Source organism: Furipterus horrens, unplaced genomic scaffold, assembly GCF_987537825.1.
Source record: "Furipterus horrens unplaced genomic scaffold, mFurHor1.1.pri manual_scaffold_6, whole genome shotgun sequence".
Classification (NCBI taxonomy): domain Eukaryota; kingdom Metazoa; phylum Chordata; class Mammalia; order Chiroptera; family Furipteridae; genus Furipterus; species Furipterus horrens.
The window spans coordinates 108,613,862-108,636,500 of NW_028327176.1; the positions used below are offsets into that span (position 1 = coordinate 108,613,862).

Here is a 22,639-nt window from a genome sequence, read left to right on the forward strand (position 1 = left end):
GAGAAGAGAGTATTAGGCAAGTAATAAAATCCACCTGTGGATACGGCTCCAGGAGAGGTGGAACTGGCCAGTACGGATATCTTCTGGCCACACCACCAGGAGCACTTCCTGGTATCCCTTTCAGAACATTATTTGCCAGGGAAAGACACTACCAAGGGCAGGGATGATACAAGCAGTTGCTTCATCTCTTTTTAAGTCTCAAGGATGAAGGAAAATTTACAGGGTCACTTATTAGCATATCTTATACTTTTAACGTCTTGAAAATTCTCATACTTCATACGCAGACTGATGCACTCTTCTTTAAACATTTCCTCAAGTCCTTACAAATAAACAACTGAGAACAACTGGTTGTATCCTCTTCATTAAACCTTTGACATAACCCAGGATTATGATCAAGACAACTGTCACAGGGAGATGAACAGTGAAACTATTTTTAAAGACACCCCCAGATGATGAGATTCCACTGCCTCTGCTAGAATTTATGCTAATGCTTCACCCCGCTTCCTTGTTATTTTTTAACATTTTTTGTTGCCTTAAATTCAGGTGAAACTCCAAGTCCCCAATATCATGATTTACATTTTCCAAAATAACACCACTGTAAAACATATCTGGGAAACTCATATGTTTGGATAGAATTATAAATTCAGGTTTATTCCACTGATTACTTAATAAAATTTTTTGACATGTTAAAATTAATCTCTGCAACAGAATTATACCTCCTATATGAAGACTAAAACTTTCAAAGATGCTCTCAATTTTTTCAAAGTGACATTACAATTTTGCCAAATTTCCAAATTCTAATCTACTCAACAGAGGTCTGTGGGCTGCAGATGCTCACCAGCTAGTCCTCCCAGTTGTATGTGACTAGTCAGAAAAGATGCCACATGCATGTCTCATAATGAAGTCTAAAATCTACGCAGAAGTTATTTTGTCTCCAGCCCCTGTTATAAGCACTCACTCTTTTAAAACTTATGTTCTACCAAGAGGAGGCCTGAGCCAGGTTAACACCTAACAAATCCGAGGCCACATTTGCAAAGGTGAACCGCAGGACACAGTTGTGAGTATACTGCAAGAACATAGGTCCCAGCACCCTAACAGCAGAGTTTCACTTCCAATCCAAAAGGCTAAGAGAATTTGAAAAGAATGTCAGCAGAATAGATGAGGCCACTTTCTCAGAACCACCACAGCACATTCTCTGCTCGCGCTCATGGTATTCCTCCTACTTGAAATGCTGTTCTGTTTCAACTCCTCTAGCTGTTGAAGTCTTATTTTTCCTTTAAGGTCAAGTTTTAATGTCACCCAGGCTGTGAAATCATCCTCTTTCTGCACTCCCATTTTCCTTGCTTTATACGAGGATAACAATCATCATTTTCTTTATAAAACAGTTCTATCTCTGAGGGGAAGCAGAATTTCCCTCCCCAAAATATGCTTTTTTTAGATATTGCTTATTTTAAGCTGGTTATTTTAGAAATGACTCAGGAAAAATCTTTGGCCTTCCTCTAACTGCTTAGAATAATTTATATAGAGAACCTGCTCCAGGAAAGAAGCTCTTTTCAAAGATAACTATAATTTGATATGGACTAAGTGTCATAGGGAGGAACCAGCAAGGTCCTTTAATTCAAGTCCTTTCTGTGTCCCGATGAGAAAGATGGCCCAGGAAACATTTATTTACTAAACATGTACTTTTCTATCTCCATGTAAACTGCCTCCCTGACGTTTGAAGTCTCAAATCACAACCCTCCCCGCTTTCTTCTTAGCTCAAGGTGGCATACATGCCTAAACTGCCCATCTGTCCTTGGTCTCATATTCTTATGGAACCACTGTATGCATGTACACATGTAATATATTTGGTCATTTCCTCCTGTTAATCTGTGTCATGTTAATTTGATTACTAGTCCAGCCAGAAGAATTTTAAAAGGTGGGATAGAATTATTTTTCCTCCCCAACCTGTCCACAATGTACACAATAAGCCCCTTAAAAGGACAGGGCCCTCTCTCGAGTTCTCATTGAAAACGCCTCAGGTTTTGCACAGCACCTTTTAGACGGTAGATATTCAAAGAAGGTTTGTTCAATAAATAAAAGACTAGTCATCTGTGACCTTAGCCATGCCCTCATCTGTGGGCCCTTGAGTGCCCACTCAGTGACTAACACACAGAGCTGAAATGTCCATTTCTGCATGCCAAAACTTCTAAGTATTTCCCCTGATCCATCTAAATTAGTTTGGCAAATGACTGACAGGAAGGTGTTCAGATATATCAAATTTCAAGACTTAATAATGGATCTGAAAACAAAGTATTTTCAATAAAAACAGACATAGTTTAGTGAAATGAATCCAGAATCCAGAAATAGACTCACACATGTAAGGACAAGTGGTTTTTTTTGACAAAAGAACAAAGGCAATTCATTAGAACAGGCTAGTTCTTCCAACAAATGGTGGTAGAAAACTGAGTATCTACATGCGAAAGGATTTATATTAACCTTTTCTTCAAAATGGATCACAGACCTAATATAAAAGCTAAAATGATACAACTGTTAGATGAAAACATAGGAGTAAATCTTTGTGACCTTGAGTTAGCCAACTATTTCTTATATGTGACACCAAAAGCATAAGTGATGAAAGAAAACCCAACCATAAAAGGGCATATAATCCAATTTAAAATAGGGAAAGAGATGAAAAGGCATTTCATGAAAGAAGATATACAAATGGCCAATAAGCACATAAAAAGAGCTCAAAATCCCTAGTCATTAGAGAAATACAAAGCAAAACCACAAGAGAGCATTTCACGCCTCCTGGAATAGCCAAACTAAAACAGAAAGACAGTAACAAGTATTAGCAAGGATTTAGAAAAAGTGGAACCCTCACACACTGCTAGTGGAAATATAATGTGGTTCAACCACTTTGGAAAAACAGTTTGGCAATTTTATTAAAATGTTAAAATGGACTTATCATATGACCCAGAAATTCTACTACTAGGTAAATATCCAAAAGAAATGAGTGAAGACATATGTTCATACAAAGACTTGCATGTTTATGCTTATAGCAGCATTGTTCATAATACCAAAACCATGGAAACAATCCAAATGCCAATCAATTAATAAGTGAATAAACAAAATGTGATATGTCCATAGAACAAAATATTTGACAATAAAGAGTAATAAAGATGTATGCGTCTACATGGATGAACCTCTAAAACATTATGCTGAGTGGAAGAAGCCAGACAAAAAGAATACCTATTGTGTAATTCTATGCACGTGAAATATCCAGAGAAGGCAAATCTATTAAGATAGAAAGTACAGTAGTCACTCTCTATATCGCGGTTCACTTATCGTGGCCTCACTGTATCGCGGGATTTTTTAAAATATTATATTTAATTATTTATCGCAGATTTTTCACTATATCGCAGGATTTTGCAGTACTGTATATATATATATGTTGTTAAAGTTACATAGATTTAGGAGTGTAGAATATGTTTAAGAACATAAGTAATGTTTATAAAAGTGTGGAAAAGGTTAATAAGGGAGTGGGAAAGGTTAATAAGGGACTGGGAATGGTTTATAAGTGTGTGGGAAGGGTTTATAAAGCTTTAAAATATATATAAATACTAAAATAAATGTAAGTTTCCTACTTCGCAGATTTTCACCTATCGTGGGGTGTCTAGAACGCAATGCCCACGATAAGTGAGGGAATACTGTAAATCAGTGGTTGCCTAGGGTTGAGGGTTGGGAAATAAGGGAAACAGGGAGGTGACAGAGATATTCTAAAAATCAGACCATGATGGTAGCTGCATGATTCTGTAAATTAACTAAAAATTGTTCAATTATTCACCTAAAACAAGTGAATTTTACAGTGTTTGAGTTGTATCTCAATAAAGCTGTTCTTAAAACTATTTCAATCACACCCGCTTTGAAAGATAGTAGCAGCAATGTTTGCACATGGAAAATGTTTATACTCATCACAATTCAACAAGAATTAATAATAGTGTCCAATACAAGACAGGATGTTAGACTGTTCTAATATGGGTCAGTACACACAACTGAAATACATTTAAAATGATAGTTTATTTTCATTTATTAAAAAAAGAGTTCCATGTTCCCATACCTCTGGTTCTATTTTGCTCAATAGTATATTTTTGTTCATTAGGAAACACGGAATAGATTGACAGCAACCAGAGGGGAGGGAGTTGGGGATAATGGTGGAAAGAAGGGGAAGGGACTAGCCAAAGAACACATACAAATGACCCATGGACATGGAAACAGTGTTGGGAGTAGGGGCAGGGGTAGGGGGCAGAGAAGGACAAAGGGGGAAAAATTGGGACTACTGTAATATAATGACAATAAAAAATTTAAAAAATAGTTCCAAAGATAATCAACTGATACTTAATTTAAAATAAACAATCATAACTCTAATAAAGCTGGAAAAGCTGGCAATGCCAGCTACTATAAAACCTTTAATCTAGACCAAAATGGCAATATATTAAGAAGACTAAAAGCTAATGAAGTTGTCATCTTTAAAGGATTACCAAGTGACCTAGTCAGGAGACAAATCCAATGTGATTGAAGAAATATTTCCTCAGCTTTACATCAAAACTACTTACTGAACTCTCATCTGAAGTGGCATTTGCAATGGGCATATCTTTCATGACCGCATCTTGATGCAAAGAGGATTATCACAGAAATAAAACTTTGTCTAACTAGTAAAGCAAAATACTAAGCTGAACTTTTCAAATATCTTGTTAAATAAATCAAAGAGGGATGCTCATTCAGAAAAGCAACTATGTATAAAATTATACTCACAGAGCCATAGCTGGTCTATAGGAAAAGAAAGTCACCTTCATAAATGGATTCAGGGAAATACAAAAGGCCATTCTTCACCACTAAAGTAAACATATGCAAAACTTTATCCTAAACACATACAAAACCTCCCCTGAGACAAAGATAGGCAAACTTCTACTGTAAAGAGCCAGATAGCAAATATTTCTGGGCTTTAAGGTTCATATGGTGTGGCAGGTGATAAATGGATGACAGTGGTTGAGTTTGATACAATTTTACTTCTGGACAGTGAGTTCTGAATTTCACATAATTTCCATGTGTCCCAAAATATTATTCTTCTTTTGATTTGTGTTCTGTATTCTTTAAAATTTTAAAAACAAATCTTAGTTCATGGGCTTTAAATACCAAAAGAGAGGCTGTGGCAACATTTGGCCATAGATAGTTACAGATCCCCCCACACCCCAACACTCAAGAGTTCTTGGTTGAAATGCAAATACCCGTAGGAATTGCAGCACCTTGGTCTAATCAGTCCTTCTCACCTGGAAAGGGGATGAATTATCCCATTGTTTTCCCTCACTATATAGCAAAGTGAGAGTGGAAAAGACTAAGTTTTTGTAAAATAACATCATCTTGGTAATTTTTCTAAGAATAACATCTATACTTTTGCTTTGTAGAAAAATTGGAAAACAGTTCAAACTGAAGGAGTTATCTTACAATGCAGGAAAAATAAGACCATTGCAAAGGGAAGTAAACAGGTAAATAGCTCAACACATACAAAGGTAGGGAGGTGAAAGGTAGGTCGATAATAATTGAAATCATACTATTGATAACTGTCCCCAAGCCCTTGTTACCTGGTAGACTCCTTCAACTCATTCTCTGCCTTCAATTCAACAGATTAGTCATACACTTTATAATAATCCTTTACCCCCTAGAAACAAAACTGACACCACAGTAACCAACACTTATGCCTCTGAGAATGGTCTTACACATTAATAAAAAATAATAATAGTATTAATAAAAAATAAAAACTTCAAAGATAAGAACTGAAAGAAAATGTGCCAGAAAAGAAACATGTATGGGCCTGGATGGGTGGCTCGGTTGGAGTGTCATCCTGTACACCAAAAGGCTGTGCATTCAATTCTTGGTCAGGGTACATAACTAGGTTGCGGGTTAGAGCCCCAGACACATTCAGTTTCAATGCTTCTCTCTCACATCAATGTTTCTTTCTTTCTCTCTCTCCCTTTCTCTTTCTTTCTCCCTTTCCTTCTCTTTTTCTCCCTCTCTCGCTAAAATCAATAAACGTATTCTCAGGAACTTATTAAATAAACAAATAATAGATAGAAAGATAGATAAATAAAATACATGACATAAAATCCTATCACATGAAAATGAAATAAAGTAAATGGGAGTATTTACATGACATGAAAAAAAATTTTTTTAATGGGGACAAAATAGTTTTTTTGATATTTAAGAGCTGCTATATGTGTCATATCATTCTGGAGGGCTGTCCAAGATAAGTGGATAGGGGTTACAGTAAGTAAATTCTAGATCATGAATTGTAACTTCAGTTAACAACTCAAGTCGACCAACATATTAAGTTGTCCATAAATAAGAAAAATCAATGACCCATAAGAAAGGCTGTGCGAAAACATTCTGCAATGACAATCAAAGTAACCAGATCCTGTCCAAATCTGTAATTCAAATAAATAAATAATTAATTAAACTTATTTAAAAGAAGTCACTTTAAAACTATGCTGCAGGATTTCCCAAAAGGGATGTTAATAGATATTCTTTGATAAAAGGAATGCATGACCAAGCGAATTTGAGGAACACTAGATTAAACAGGGTTCTTTACCACAGAAGTTCTCACTCAGTCTTTGATATGCTAATGTGTACCATAAATCTCTGGAACCAGAGAGTGCTGCTTTCCAAATTTTTTTGGCAATTGAAACCTTTTTTTTTTTCAGGGCATCTCACAATACTGGTGTTCCTGGGAACCTGATTTGAACCTGATTGTTTACTGCTCCTCCATGAAAAATAAAATAAAATAAAGTCAGTAAAATTACGCTGTCTACAAATATGGCTCCTTACATTTTTTAAGTTTATGTAAAATAAAAGTTAGATGTTTAACATATATGAGCATAGCCCTGGCCAGCATGGCTCACTTAGTTGGACATCGTCCCTCAAACCAAAAGGTCACTGGTTCAATTCCTAGTCAGGACACATGCCTGGGTTGCAGGCTCCAGCTCTGTCCTCAGCTGGGGTGCTTGCAGAAGGCAACCAATCAATGTTTCTCTCCATCTCTTTCTCCCTCCTTCCCCTCTCTCTAAAATAAAATTTAAATTTAAAAAAATTTAAAACATTTAGGAATAATGAAAAATTGTGTGATAAAAAATATATTAAAATTCATTAACTCATGCAATAAGTCTATAGGAAACATTTCTACTTTTAGAACTTATGAGGACACCTATGCTATATAGCTATCAGGTATAACTGTACATAAATTTAAGAAATTGAATTTTTACATTATTCTGCAAAGAATTCAGCAAGTAGTACTATTTTCTGGAGCTCTTAAAATATCTGGGGTTTTTGGATTTTTTTAATACTGGAAGGCTGCTCTTGTAGAAAACATAAGTACCAGATTCTCTGCTCAGGCAGGAGAGTGAAATGCTACGTTGTGGTTGTGGTTCTACTGGGCTCATGTTCTGTGAATTATTTTATCTAGGCTAAATTCAACCAGTGATGTCAAAGTTCACTAATAATCCAAAGAGCCTACTGGCAAATGCTCACAGCATCTCACCTCAAACTGTCATACCCAAGGGAGGGAAAATAAAGATGCTTGTATGGGTCTGGGCCAGGCTATGAAAGTTACATTCCTTAGTTAGAGTTCACCATTTAACTGGCATCCAGTACTGTCGTCGTCGTCGGCAGCCGTCCGTCTCAAGAGATGATGGTGTAGCTTCTTAAGAGTCTATCTGCACCGCCGAGAATGGCTGTGCAGTCCGACTCGGGAGTGACACGGTATCTGTCTCCTCCTGTGTTGAATTGACATCTTGCGATGTCGCTGGAGTGTCCTCTCCAGTGAAGCTGAAGCTACAGAGCCTAGGCAGGGTGATATGGAGGGTCTGCTGTTGCCCATGCAGCAGACCCCCCCTCTCTTCGCAGCTGAAGGATCCAAGGGAAAGACGGAGTCAATACAGCTTGGCTTCAGGTGCGCCGCAGGAGTTGCCGGTGTTGACTACAACGTCAAACCGCCTTAGGGACTCCGGCTCGGGATTTTCTGTCGGGGTTTACTCCCTTAGCCTTTCCCCTGAAGAGGTATGCCGCAAGGCAGCGGAGGTTTTTTGGAATCAGAGTTTTCCTTCTCTGATGTGCCCTGACTGGAAGATCGAACCAGCGACACTTAGCTCGCAGGCCAACGCTCAATCCACTGAGCCAAACCAGCCAGTACTGTAATGTTATCATAAAACCATGATAGCTCTGCATTATAGGCAATCTCCTCTTTTCATTATATAGACAATATTTAGACTCAAACTTATAAAAATGCAAACATCAGGACCATAACTGTCACTGTTATGGGAGATGGGAGGACAAACCTGAAACTTTTTGGTGACCTCAAATGTGGACAGAGACAAAGGGCATTATTCTTATCACTGTTTTACAGATAAGAAAACAAAGGCTTAGAAAGGTTCAAAGTCATGTCTCTAATAAACGGTCCTGGGGAAATGAGCGCAAGCAGCTCAGACCACAGCCTGTGCCTTTCAACACCACATTACCGCACCTTTCCTGGGTTCAAAGTACAGTGTAAAACGTAGGAACAGCTTAGAAAATCTAGCCACCAGGGCAGATTCTAGGCGTGACTACCTTACTTCTATGCCAGCCTTCTTATCCACAACTGACTCTTTTTCTTGAATCTGTTGGAACCAACAGAGATTTATTTTCCAGCAGGATGGCTAGAGTGCTCTACCATTTACGGACTCCAGTGAATTAGGTTCCCATCAGAGTTTCCCATCAAGCTGTGCTTCTGACCATACATGAGATCAGCTGCCATGGGAAGCCAAAATGCAACATGAACACGCTGGAAAAGAGAGTGTCTAAGGAGGACACACATATTCCCTTGGCCACTGGTGGAAAAAAAGGGGGGTGAGTCTAAAGAATAGACAGAGAAATGGAGTGAGGTTTGGAAAAAACCTACTTAGGGATGGGCAGTGGGACCATTCTTTCTTCTCTAGGGTATTATGGCTGCTTGATCTTAGGACTTAACATCTGTAAAATAGGGTATGCATTAAATAAGATCTAATGGGCTAGTCTGAGAACATGTCCAGCATTATAACATATTTCAACCATACAGGGAAATACAGGCCTCTAAAAATGACTTACAGAAGTCCCCATTCATATGTGAAGGACTGTGTACATATGTAGTAGCAAAAACTGACCTTTTAATAAATGCTACGGACTTCTTAAATTTTATTTGAAAAATAGTATTATATTTCCATGAGCTTAAAAAAATCACAAACAAGAATACTTGAACAATTTTGGTATTCGCTTAAATTATTTAAGCAAACATCAGTCAGAATATGTTAGCAATGTAAATCAACAATGCCAACAAGCATTTATTTCAGTGTTTTTAGAAGTTTGCAATAGTTTTCCCAGTTTCAATGCCTTTAAAGTCACCTCCTTTCTCTTTTCTACAACACAGAAATGTCTTCTCTATTATATAAGATCAAATGATTCTGTTATATGGGGAACAGTTTCCAAACTCCCAGGCAAGTCCAATATGACCCATCGCTACCTCTGACACCCTGACCACTTTCATTGTCAAGTTCTCTCCCTGCAGAGCATGGCTCTCTCATTCCTCTCCAATGACTGGCTTCCACATCCTTTGCTACTTGTCTTAGCCTCCTTTAAGACTAATCTTTCAATTTTCTCTCAGATTTGCTGTCCAGAAAACTCTCACTAGGGTCTAGAAACAGAGTTTTCTCTTTGCTTCTATGGAACAAAGCATTTTAGAAAGTATCTTCAAAGAAACCTGACTGCATCCTTATGACAGGCTTCAGGACGTGCTATCCTGAAACATGGCATCTTGACATATTAAATATTTTAAGCCGAAGGAATTTAGGAGAGAGCAGACGCTGGAAGGACTCTGTGCCTCCACCCTAACCCCCTTCAGAGGCAGGTCATAAGACCCTGTGGTGAGCAGTGTCCTCCCTGTACCTGGAGGAAAGGAGCTCTTATCTCTGAAGGTGGAGAAAGGCAGAAAAGCACCCAAATAGGCTCTGCTGAGTTTCTGCCAGTGCACCATCCCCATCTCATACCCTTGTGTCCTTTCACATTTTCCATGACTTCCACTCTTAATCAAATCTAGTGTGGAAGCACTCAAGTTTAACCATTCCTTCTGATCTTCATTTCCTTATGAAGGCTCCCGTATCACATAAAACTTTTATTAAGTATATATATTTTGTTTTTCTCTTGTTATTCTGTCTTTTGATATAGAGTCCATCAAGAACAAAGAAGGGTAGAAGGAAAATATTTTTCATCCCCCTACATGCACTAAGACTGCAGAGAATCTACTCATTTAAATATATTATTAGAGAATTTCCAAGTGAGAAGTATCTAGCTAGAGCCAATATTATTCTACATTCTGAACTGATGAAAATAATAATGGACAAGTAGAGCAAAGTTAATTAGTAGACTTAGATAAATAAATCAATCTCATCTATGAATATGAGTAAACTTTTACTACCTAGGCACAAATGGAGAAGCCACAAACAACGGAAAGGGGTCAGAAGAATGGATCCTAAGTCTGGCCCTGCCTGCCAATCACGACCTGTTTGACTCTGGGCCTCAGTCTCTATACCTATCATGAAACAGGTCTTTTCAGCTTTAAAAGACTAACTTTTCCTCCATACCAAATTTTATGTCACTCCTAACAAAGCAAGCCTTCCATTTCCCCATCTTAGTGGTTATAGTTCTCTATCATAAACTGGTGAGGGGAGGGGGGCGGTTCATTTGGTTTCACATTCATTCATTAAGCAATAGATTTCTTAGTATGATCTGAGGGAAAGAACAGCATATTAGACAGCATGTTAGGTGCCAGGGATGCATTGTTTAATAAGACAGACACAGCCCCGTTCCCTAGTTTAAAGTCTAGTATTAAATAACAAACCAGTGTTCTGCTTTAATCAATCTACTACAGAATGCAGGCACTTCTGATGTGAAGGTCTATACAACGTGATTTAGAACATTAGCACAACTGATCAAAAAGTAATGTTTTTCCTCTTTAAAAATGCCTTAGTCTGTATCCTTTCTCCAGCTAAAACAATGGTCTTCAGGAATGCTGCTTGGCTTCTTCATTTATTTTCATCTGTGTTTCTTAATTCTTTTAAAATATAGTAAATAGAGAAGAATGTAAATAAAAATGTATGGCCATATAATGAGGCCAAGCCAAAACAGCAAAGGCTTGAAGTGTATAGAATAATGCTGAGAGAAATTAGAACTGAGTAAAGTGACAAATTGCTTTTCTCCCTCCTACTTCCATGTCATTTTCTTTTCTTTTTTTCTTTTTGCTTCTTCTTCTTTTACATTTTTTCATTGAATTTAGAGAGAAAGAGAATAAGAGAGAGAGAGAAACATTGACTTGTTGTTCCACTTATGTATACATTCACTGGTTGCTTCTTGTATATGCCTTGACTGCGGATCAAACCCGCAACCTTGGCTTATCAGGTCAACACTCTAAACAACTGAGCTACCAGGCCAGGATCTTTATTTATTTTTGGTAATTCCTTAAATATGAGTCTTTCTATTGTGGCAAGATATGGTGGTATGACATAGTTTTTCTGTAGAATTAAGAGAACCAAAGACTATATCTTAGCCCTGCCACGTTCTGGCTACTTCATGATGGGCAAATGAACTCTGCCCACTGAGGCTCCACTTCCTCACTGGTAAAAGGAGGATTAAATCAGATCACATTTGCCATGTATCTAGTTCAGGATCTAGCGCACAGTAAGCATTCAATAAATGGTAGTGATGGGTGAAGGAATCAATAAAGATAATAATGAATAAGGAAATCAAAAAGAAGAAAAGTTTAACTGACCAAGATGGAACTAAAGTTATTTGATGAAATTACTGAGTAAAATTTTAGTGTTTTAGTCTGAAAAGGTAGTCCACTGTTCAATCAACAAACAGTAAAATCACTTGTAATTGTTTAAATGACTCTGATAGGAAAAAAAAGTTTGTCTACTTATCATATAATAACTTCAAGTCCAAAATATGTTTTGCTGCTAAGTCACTTTCCATTCTATACAAATAAAACACTGTTCTGTGTTCTTCAAAAATGTTAATGTCATAAAAGTCTGCAAAAGGACTACAAAACGGTTCCTGATTAAAGCAGGTTAGAGACATGACAACTAAATACAATACCTGACCCCAAACTGGACCCTACCTTAAGGATGTTTGCAGATATTTTTTTTTACATGAGCTTAAATTTTCAAACCTGGAAATTACCCAGCAATCTTCTCTTTGGATCAAATAAACCCAAAACTGCACTCTGTCTTATATGACTGCCATATCAGTATCGGAAAACACCCATAATGTTTGTCCTTAATCTTACCTTCTCAAAGCCAACTCCCCACTTGTTTCCATCATTCCTCCTCTGAGAGATTGTTTCCAGACCCTCATCCTCATGGGTGTTCCCTTCTGGACACCCGCACTTACAGTGCACTGTCAGAGGCTAACCAAAGTACCTGTATTCTGGGTGTGGAGTGAACAGTACAAGAGAGCTATGGGCTTTCGGCTTTATTAAGGCAGCCTGAACCTGCACTCAGGTGTCCCGCTGCTCTCAATCTGGGGCTCACAAACCTCCCAGGTCTCATCACATGAATTACTGCAACGCCAGACCTTCTGTATCCTACAGATACAGGTCAGCGTGCCTTCTCTGGTTCACCCAAGTATCTGCTACAAGGCAAAGAGGAAAATTAAGAGACATGGAAACAGTGAGATGATTGTGTGGAGGAGGGAGTATAAAAGGGTTAAATGGTAACAGAAAAAATACAATTAAAAAATGTTTTTAATAGATTATAGTGAGAATTAGGTACCTTAAGTCATAAAAGTGACAGATGCTGCTGGCACATGGTTACCTGCCAAATAATATTAGCAGCTATTGTTATAAATATTGGTATTGATACTGTAAAGTGCCTGGCATACTGTAGGGGTATAGCAAAATATAGTCGCTTTTATTTTCTAAACCATATTAGAATATTTGTTGGTTATACTAAGTGGAACAGCAAGTTAATTATAATATTTATCCATTTATCTATATCAGGGGCTCTACAAATGTGGCCCTGGTTTAATAACATCAGCATTTTGTTACAAACACAATTTCCTGGGACTGGTTAGAAATGGAAATTTTCAGGCTCCACCTCAGAGCTAATGAATCAGAAGGTCTTGGGGTGGGGCCCAGCAATTTATTTTTAACAAGCCCTCTAAGTGCATCTGATGCAGCTAAGTTTAAGAACCACTCATGTAACTCTAAAGTCTTAAAAATATATATCTTATCTGCAGATTTTAAGAACCAATACACTGCATTATACTTTCAGAAGAGGCGTTTCTTATTAGCCCTTTATAAAGCCAATGCTTCTGGAGTTCTTCTATTTCATCTGTGCCCACGGATGTAAAATTACTCAATAAGCTGCAATGGCCAAGAACAGAGCAAACAGAGCTTTTTTCCTATTCCCTAAAAATTATCACTGTGTTTTCAGCTTGGGGATTTACATTTCCTTCCAGCCACCAAATCAGAAAATGAAGAACAGTGTGACTGATTCAGTGGAACCATGAAGTCGTTGACTTTATAATGTGGGCAAAGGATATCTATGCCATGAGTAAACTAAGCTTTCTGAAGATATGATGGAGCACACAAAAAATCTGATAGTCAGTTGGGTGTCTCCTATGTGGTAACCAAGCAGGTTACTAACAAGCAAGGTGTGGCTCAATATTGGAACCCAGGGCCTCTTTCTCTCCAAATGCTTTTAGATATCAATAAAATAAATTAAAATTTAGACCATATATCTTGTTACACAATGTTAAGGAATAAATTTACAGCTAACCAGTGCTGAAGAATAAATATACTTCCACTATCTACTGCCAGCTAGATGGGTCCAACACAAGACAAGAACATTATATGGACTTCTTCAGACTCCAATCTTCTCTTAAAAATCATTTATCTCCTTAAATTATTCCTTTCGAATCTATCCTATAGGTCATGACTCAGGTTCTAATTATGGGTCCAAGTAAACAATGAAAAAGGAATCATCTTTCTGATGTTTAAAGGGCTTCAGAAAATAAGGGGTTCCCCTCCTTATTTTTTCTTCTGAGAACAAGGCAAAAGCTAAATCACAGATACTTAAATCTTAGGTGCCATCTCTTATACTGTCTTATAAATTTCTAGACAGCAAAACAGAATTGCATGTGACCAGTAATAACAAAAACTCTAGTTTATACAGTGCATTAGGTAGGATGGGTATAAAATAATAAAAGACTGTCACCAATTTTAAATTTTAGAAAATGTCTCTGGGTAAAATTTAGCTAACTGAAGTCATAAGTATTTTTAAAACCCATCAGTTCATGTTTTAGTACAATAATTAAAATTAAGTTAAAGATTAATACAAAAATGTGACTGACACCAATGGTTTACCTAGCAACCAAAATTTGCAAGGTAACATTTGGTCTACCCAGTGTGTGAAGAGACTTGTAGAGCCTGCAGACTTGAATGTACTCTGAAGAATGATGAATCAAAAGGAAAACATTCTTGCCAGAAAAACCAGTTTAAGGACAGGCTTAGTCATACACCTTAAATACCAGAACACTAAAATTTAAATACATTTGGAAAAAAAGCCAAAGACATCTGCTCACCAACAAATATAAGTTTTAATTAACCAATCTGTCCACTTTAAACAAATATAATAAGGCTACATTAATTTTTTTTCTGGAGAAAAAGCTATATTTAAAAACCCTAACCAATATATTTTAAGGAACCAATGTTTACACATATGGACAGAACAGTAACTTAAGCAATCATTTAAAACTCTACAATATTTACTTTACTCAATCATATAATCCTTTAAAATTGACTGTGCCAGATTCATCCCCTAGGCACTGGGAATATGCTATTTTACAGCTGCATAAATCATAACTTCCTAAATCATGGGGATTAATTAGCAAATAGTTGAAACTATGAGGTAGAGGAAAGTAAACACAATCTCATAGCCAAGGGTAACCTGCCGGCAGACCGGCGACGTCCTACAGTGCAGAGAAATCAGACATGGCACAGTCCCTCACTCCAATTCCTACTCTTGTTTCGTGGCTGCTAGGGCAGCTCTACCCGTGAGCAGCTCTGGCAAGTTTCCCCTTGTGTTAAACAAGGGAGGCAATCAGGAGGATTTGGAAAATGCCCTCTCAGTGTGAAGCTAAGTAAAATCACAGCTGAGGACCAAAAGCTGCCAACCTTTCAGAACCTTCAGAATCTTCATCAGAGTCTTCACTGACTCCCTTTCTGTGAGGAGAGTGTTTGGGAAAAGGGGAGTAAGTAAAATAGGTTTGGGGGCCCCAAGACCAACCTATAAATGTTAGGGAGGGGTGTGCAGGGATGGGGGACTCAAGTAATTCTTCAGTATCTCAGCAGGACTCTAAGGCAAGGGGGCAATGGGCCAGTCTACCTCTCCTCAAGAGATTCTGAACCCCAAACCCCAGTTCTTCCTAAAAGGAATAAACTAACAAAGAGAGCACAGAGGTAAGAAAAAGGACCTGGATACCAGAAGCAGAGAGGCACCAAGGGCAACTTATGCCCACTTTACTACTTGGTCTACAGCCATCCAAATCAATCCACTCTATACCACAAGCTCTCACTTACTAATTACAATATGCAAAGTACCATGCTTTACGCTTAGATAGATTATGTCATTTAAATCCTCACAGGAACCTATCATTACCACAATTTTACAGATGAAAGACTAAGAGGGTTAATGTTACACAAATAATAAACTGCAAAGCTACAACTTCCTGTATACCTGACCTCTTGCTGCCTCCCATCTTTGGCTTACATGTCACAGACTGATAACCCTGTAAGGAACATTCTTCTCTCAAAGACAATGAAAAAAAAATCCAGTGAAGTCTGTTCTGGGATGAACCTCTCAATCATCTCACTGCCCAAATAAGCGGAACTACCAAGTTGTTCTTCTTGAAGCCTTAATTAGGGTGGAAAAAAGGAACAATTAAATGATATTAAAGTGAAATAAAATAAATTAATAATTAAGAAAGGGGAAAAAAATTTTTTTTAAAGATGGGCAACATATCCCTGGCATGAATCAGCACTCCCAGGCAGCTAAGCCAAAGGCAGAGTCCCCAGACCCTGGCCCCTTAGGACTGCCCCCTCCGGGGCTGTGAGGGACCTGCCCTTAGTGCACAAGGCAGTCATTCCTCCCCTCTTTTCCCCCTTTAACACCCTCCCTCACCTCCTCTCTCTTTTTTCCTTGAAGCTCCCTTTTTCCCCCTCCTTCCCCCATGCTTTAAGGACTACTTGTGACTATACTTAAAACTAACAAAACAGAGAATACCCATAGAATTATTCAAATTTTATCTAATTGACTTTATTCCCACTTTATTCTCTCTTTACCCATCAATTACCCCTTCATTTTATTGACTTACTGTATTATGGTCACCCTTTCCCTTAACATTTATATGTCCAGACCCTATTTTATCGAAAACTTCAAACAACATACTTTTCATTCATTAAAAAGGAATACGGTAAGGCAGGAAAGATAAGAGACCTGCTTCTCTCCTTTCCCTGTTTCTCCATGAATATGTTCAGTATTTCAAGAGAAGAATATAAAAAAAGCAAAAAAGAATAAATTTTTCTTTTCAATATTGACTTTTCATCTAAAATTCATATATGTATTTTATATTTCCCACTGACTGGATTATAACCAAATGGTTACTCACAACAAAACTGTCCAACATTCCTTTTGGCGAGACAAAAATGAGGCTGACTGTCTTTTTATCATCACTTGAGTGAAACATGGCAACGACTGCATGAAGCCTGAACTTACGCTGATTAACTAATAAATTTTGGTGCCCACAATTATTTTTCTTCACTTGAGGCTAATGCCATAACTTTTAGACATAAAAGAATGAAAGATTAAAAACTACATTCTCACATACTTGAGTTTTGTGCCATTAATTTCAGTGTATAAGTCTTAAGATTATAAGAAAAGGCTCCTTTGGGCTGATGTTAGAACAAAACAAGAATGTAAGCAGCTAACAGTGGGAGTTAGCCAAAGACTACATTGTGTAACTATTCCCCTCCCTAAAGTGTTTCTTCGTTTAATAAGAGTTCATTTTAAATTCTGGCCTAGAACATACCCCAAGAAGCAAATAAACTAATCTGATCATAACCCAACTCAGTAGCACTGGCATCTATCAATTGGCTATTGTGTCTAAAATATTTTCCCAGTTCTTACTCTGTTGCAGCAGAATTAAGACTTAAATCTCTGAGATTTTTTATTTTACACAAAAAGAAGTCACAGGCACACAAAGACTGAAAGTAAAAATATGAAAAAAAGATATTTCATGAAAATGAAAATGCGGGTCGGGGGGAAGCTGGGGTAGCAATACTTCTACCAGACAAAATAGACTTTAAAACCAAGGCTATGAGACAAAGAAGGACCCAGCAATTCCACTTCTGGGCACTTATCTGAAGGAAATGAAACACTAACTTAGAAAGATTTATGCACTCTTAAGTTTATTGCAGCATTATTTACAATAGCCATGATATGGAAGCAACCTAGGCGCTCATCAATAAATGAACAGATAAAGAACTGTATATATGGGTGTGTGTACACACACACAGAGGAATACACAGGAATATTATTCAGCCATGAAAAAGAATGAAACATTGCCATTTGCAACAACATAGATGGAACTAAAAGATATGCTAAGTGAAATGAGTCAGAAAAAGACAGATACTATTATCATTTCACTTATAGGTGAAATCCAAACAAATGAACAAACAAAACAAACAGACTCATAGATACCGAAAAACTGATAGTTGCCAGAGGGTTGGGCAGAGGGAGGATGGGCAAAAAGGTAATGGGGATTAAGAGGGACAAACTTATAGTTATAAATAAGTCACAAGGATGTGAAGTACATGTTAGGGAATATAGTCCATATCACAATAATTTTGTGCGGTAACAGACAGTTACTGAACTTTTCATTGTGCTCACTTTGTAAGTTACATAAATGTCAAATCACTATGTCGTACACTTAAAACTAATATAATATTGTCTCTCAACTCTAATTGAAAAGAGCTTTACATTCCAGAATTAAAATTTAAACAAAAAAAGAGGTTACATTCCAGGGAAATCAGGATTTGGACACTCCTGTAACTACTAAAGTAAAGCACCCTGGAGGGTGTGGGAAGGATTAAATAATCGAGCGCACACACACAGTAAGAATACTCTCGCCGGTACTGCAATGGGCCCGAGGAGGGAGTAACACAGCCTTGTCTGCTAGCCGCCAAACTCGTGTTCTGACATTTTTAGCAGAGGCAGTCTCCTTATACTCAACCATCCAGTTCATGAACTACTCATAAGACTGGGTTAGTACAGCATGCCTGGCACATGGTCGGCCCCTCAGGGCTCACTGCATAACGCCAGTGCTGCGGTTCCCAGGGGAGTCGTCCTAACTGAGCTTCTCTTTCTCTCCACTGTCCACGGCCAGCAGTTGGGACTTGATTACCAACCTGGAACCATAATCAATACAACCCAGAAGGCATGGGGCCACCCTCTGTGACTCCCCCCCCCCCCTAGATACCCAGCCACAACAGGGCATCTCTTCATCAACAACCTTGCTTCCCTTGGATGTGCCTCGGGAATGGGAACATTCTGTCAGAGCCTTCAGCTCCAAATGTCCACATCCCAACGCTCACAGCAGCCTGTCCCTGCCCTAACTCAGGTTAGGTGCGTGGTACACAAAAGATGAGCCAAAAGCTCAGAAGACAGTAGGTGAACTGCTGGTATCCTTCAGTAGCACTCACAGTACATTTCCTCACAAAAGCTGAGGACCTTAACCTTTAGTGTCTTGCCAACACAGCAGAGGATTGAGCTCCCAGAAGTGACAGAAGCTCCCCACAGAGGTCATTCTCGATTAGGGAGGGCATGACATGGCCTCCCGGAAGGACATATCGGAATTTGGGAAAAGGATTTTGTCAACGGGTGGTGAGAGAGAGGGAGCTAAAACACCTCTCAGGTAATTCTGCTATGTCCCCCAAAATGAGAATCATTTATAGAAGGTTATTTACTTTGGTACCACTATGCTACACAATGGTTTAAATAGTTTAACAATGTAATCACATTTTAAATATTGTTTCTATGTGAGAAAACTCTTCCCAGTCCCAAAGTACAGACTTAAAACATTACCTATTTCCAATTTTTGGCTGTCCATAAAGGGGGAAAAAGTAACTAATAGTTAATTGTGAAGTCCTATGGTTTCTTTAGCTGAGATTCATAGAAGGGTTTCAGTAGGATCCTATAACTCCATGACATTACATGTAAATTTTGTGTACATGTGTATTTTTATGGAGAACTTTATTATATGAAAAATGGCAAACAAATAAAATTTTAAGAACCACAACTGTTAACTGCTTCTTGGACAGAGAAATGTATACATAAGTACCAATTTCTGGGTCATACTAAGTATAAGATGTAAAATGTATCTAGAATTCTGTCTCCACAATCCATCCTTATTCTCATCTAACCCTCTGCTGTCCACATAAATCTGACGCCAGAACTTGGTTTGAATCTTGAAAAAAAATCTTACTGAGAATTGCAATTCTTCTATGCCCTAACATATAAGTATTTACATATTTCTTAAGCAGCTGAGACTTTTCTAAGTTCAATAATAGGTTTTACTAATGTCACCGAACACACTGTAATCACTGGGTACTCATTTTCCACCTCTATTATTACCCACAAGCCACACACCAAATAACTAGAGATACCTAAAGTACATGTGAAATGCTCTATAAATTAAACTTTTTCAAGTTGATATTGAAGAGCTGTGCTTCAGAGCTATATAATCAATTACTGCTGCACAATAAAAGCATGCAAGACAATTCCAACATGTGAAAGAAATACAAACTGACCTTCATGAGATGCTGATTTATCCATTTTGTAAACGTTTTCTTTTGTACTTTGTCCCGTTCATCTGGAAGGAAAAATATATATATAATACAAGGTTGGCAAAATCTATGAATAGACTTTAATTGTGATTATGCATGTAAACAAAAATAAGGTATTCAAAAATACTGTTTAGTGTATTTGAATTTTGTTGTTGAATTCTGGCAACTTCAGGCTACTTGCAAGAAGGGTTAAAGAGCTAACAGACCAGTCTCTTCCAGGGCTGTATTTGCCAACATTATAGCATCAAACAAATGTCCTCTGTGCATTCTGTAGCAGCACCACCAACACAAAGATGTCTCATCTAAACTTTATAGCTTCCAGTGAGTTCTTGCACTGAATTGCCCAAAGCATATTACCACATGTTACATTCCATTTGGTCTTCACATTCATATGAGAGAGGGTAGGTAGTTTCATTCCCATTTTATAGAAAAGAAAACCAAGATTCCTAGAAGTTAAAAGAATTGTCCAAAATTATTCAGCAAGTTGTTTAAAGTTGTGACAAAAGAGGGTTTACATTCTGGTACTTGGGTTTGAAGTGAACTCTGGTTTAATTAATAATCATGCTGCTTCTCTCCTAGACTCCCCATTTTGAATCGCCTAGTTAAAAAAAAAAAAATACCCCAACTAGATCCTTACTACAGAGAGTGATACTGCCCTGTGGTTACTACAGACACAAAGCAAAGAAGGCATCTTATGATTTAAGAAGAGTATTGGAATGCTCTGGTTCATCAAGGTATTATTTCAAAAGAGAATCATAATCTTCCAATGTCTAGAGCTAACATTCAGAGCTACACTGTCCTCTCTCTCCCTGTGTCTAGGAGGCAATTTCCTGCCTTCCTGTTTCCTCCCTCCTCTCTGTGTCAGTGTCTGGGGTGCCTCTTTCTTTTTCATTGGTAGCCTTCTTTCCTTTCTCCCCACAGTTCTTTCCCCAGGGAAAGAATAGAGCAGGACATATTTTGCTCTTTTCATCTGTCTTCTTTCTCATTCTTTATCCCTGAAACTTCTTAAACTATTTCAATGGAACTAAAGTTTCTTTGAAAATGCTTGCCCTGCATTAAAAATATGTATGCACTTTATAATAATTTAAATATAAACAAAAATATAAAAATAAATCAGCTGGGAAATATTATCTGTGAGACAGAGATTACTAATATTAATACAAAAAAACAGAAATAAGAAATAAAAAGATAAACTTCTTAATATATGCAGACAGGTAATCCATTGAAAAAAATAATACTCACTAGTACCAAACCTCACTAGAAAATAACAGGAATATAAAATAATGTGAATCAGTTTTTTAATCTATCAACTTGCCAAGATCTTATGAAAAATTATCATGTTGACAAGGACACAGGGAGAAAACACACATATATACGTATATCGCTAGTGGAAATGTAATTTGGTTTAAATCTTTTAGACCTACACTATTCAATACTGTAGCTACTAGTCACATATAGCTACTTGAGTTTACACCAAAATTAACTAAAACAAAATAAATTAACCATTCATTTCCTCGGTCACACTACTGACACTTCAAGTGCTCACTAGCCGCATGTAGCTAATAACTAAAATATTGGGTAGTACAGATAGAAAACATTCCCATCATCATAAAAATTTCTGTTGAACATCACTGCTCTAGAACAATTTGCCAATAAATATCAAAAGCCTTAAAATATATACACTCTTTCCCAGCAAGTCTACTTCTAAAACTTTGTTGCGTACATAATGTTTCCATAAGAACATTAATCCAGTGTTTACAATAGCAAAATAAAAGCTCTGCAAAATATGTATCCAACGATTTTTAAAAATTGTTCAGCTTCAGTGAAGCAATCCAATGGTCTGTTCAGATTCAATCCTTTGCCAAGCTACTCAGTGAGGGCATGTTACTCAGAGCTCTCCTCCACTTCCATGCCAACATGAAAGGGCAGGGAAACGGATCATATAAACTAGTTTCTATTTCAGGAGCATGCATTCTCCAAACACCTCCTTGAAACCCTTTCTGTTTCCCACCACCATCATGGAGAAACAAACAAGAAATCCTCCCAAACGTAGCCTAGTCTATCATTGGGTCTGCTCACGACAAATTCATTTTCAGTGCCCCAAACATCTAGTCTGCTTCTTGACTTAAGATGCAGTATTAAAAAATGTTGAAGAGTTTGCAGAAAGCAGACCTAGAAGATAGAGGCTTGCTGAATCTGAATATAAATGCCCAGAATTTATGTTAAAATTGTCAAATTTACTTGATTCCCAATGTAAAATCCCCACACTTTCCTTGTAACTTCTGTGCCAAGATGAATGATACTAATAATTGTTAACCGATATCATCCACAAAATATTTATTAATCGTCCATTGGCCCCTTCGGGGCATCATCTACACCTCACTCATCTTTGTCTACCCCACAGAAGACATCATAATGTTTCTATGCATTCAACAAATAATATCATGATGTGAATTATGTTTCAAAAAGGACAATCTAACTCAGAATAACAATGTATAGTCACTTATTTAATTACCTACAGTAGATACATCACCGTATCTCTTAAAGTAAAATATGGCACCTGAAACGTCTTTCAGCCTTGCTATTCCTAACAAGTTCAGAATGACACTAAATTGCTAATTAGTACCTAAGGCAAGAACAAAG

The 22,639-nt window shown here is 37.5% G+C and overlaps 1 protein-coding gene across 8 annotated transcripts in view; it reads right to left on the bottom strand.

Moving 5' to 3' along the window:
• DST (dystonin) overlaps positions 1–22,639 on the bottom strand; it is a 435,492-nt gene that overhangs the window by 222,644 nt on the left and 190,209 nt on the right. For all 8 annotated transcript variants that reach the window (XM_090282621.1, XM_090282619.1, XM_090282618.1 and 5 more), the window contains one exon: positions 19,961–20,022. In XM_090282621.1, coding sequence (XP_090138747.1) covers positions 19,961–20,022 — 62 coding nt within the window. The remainder of the gene's footprint in view (positions 1–19,960; positions 20,023–22,639) is intronic.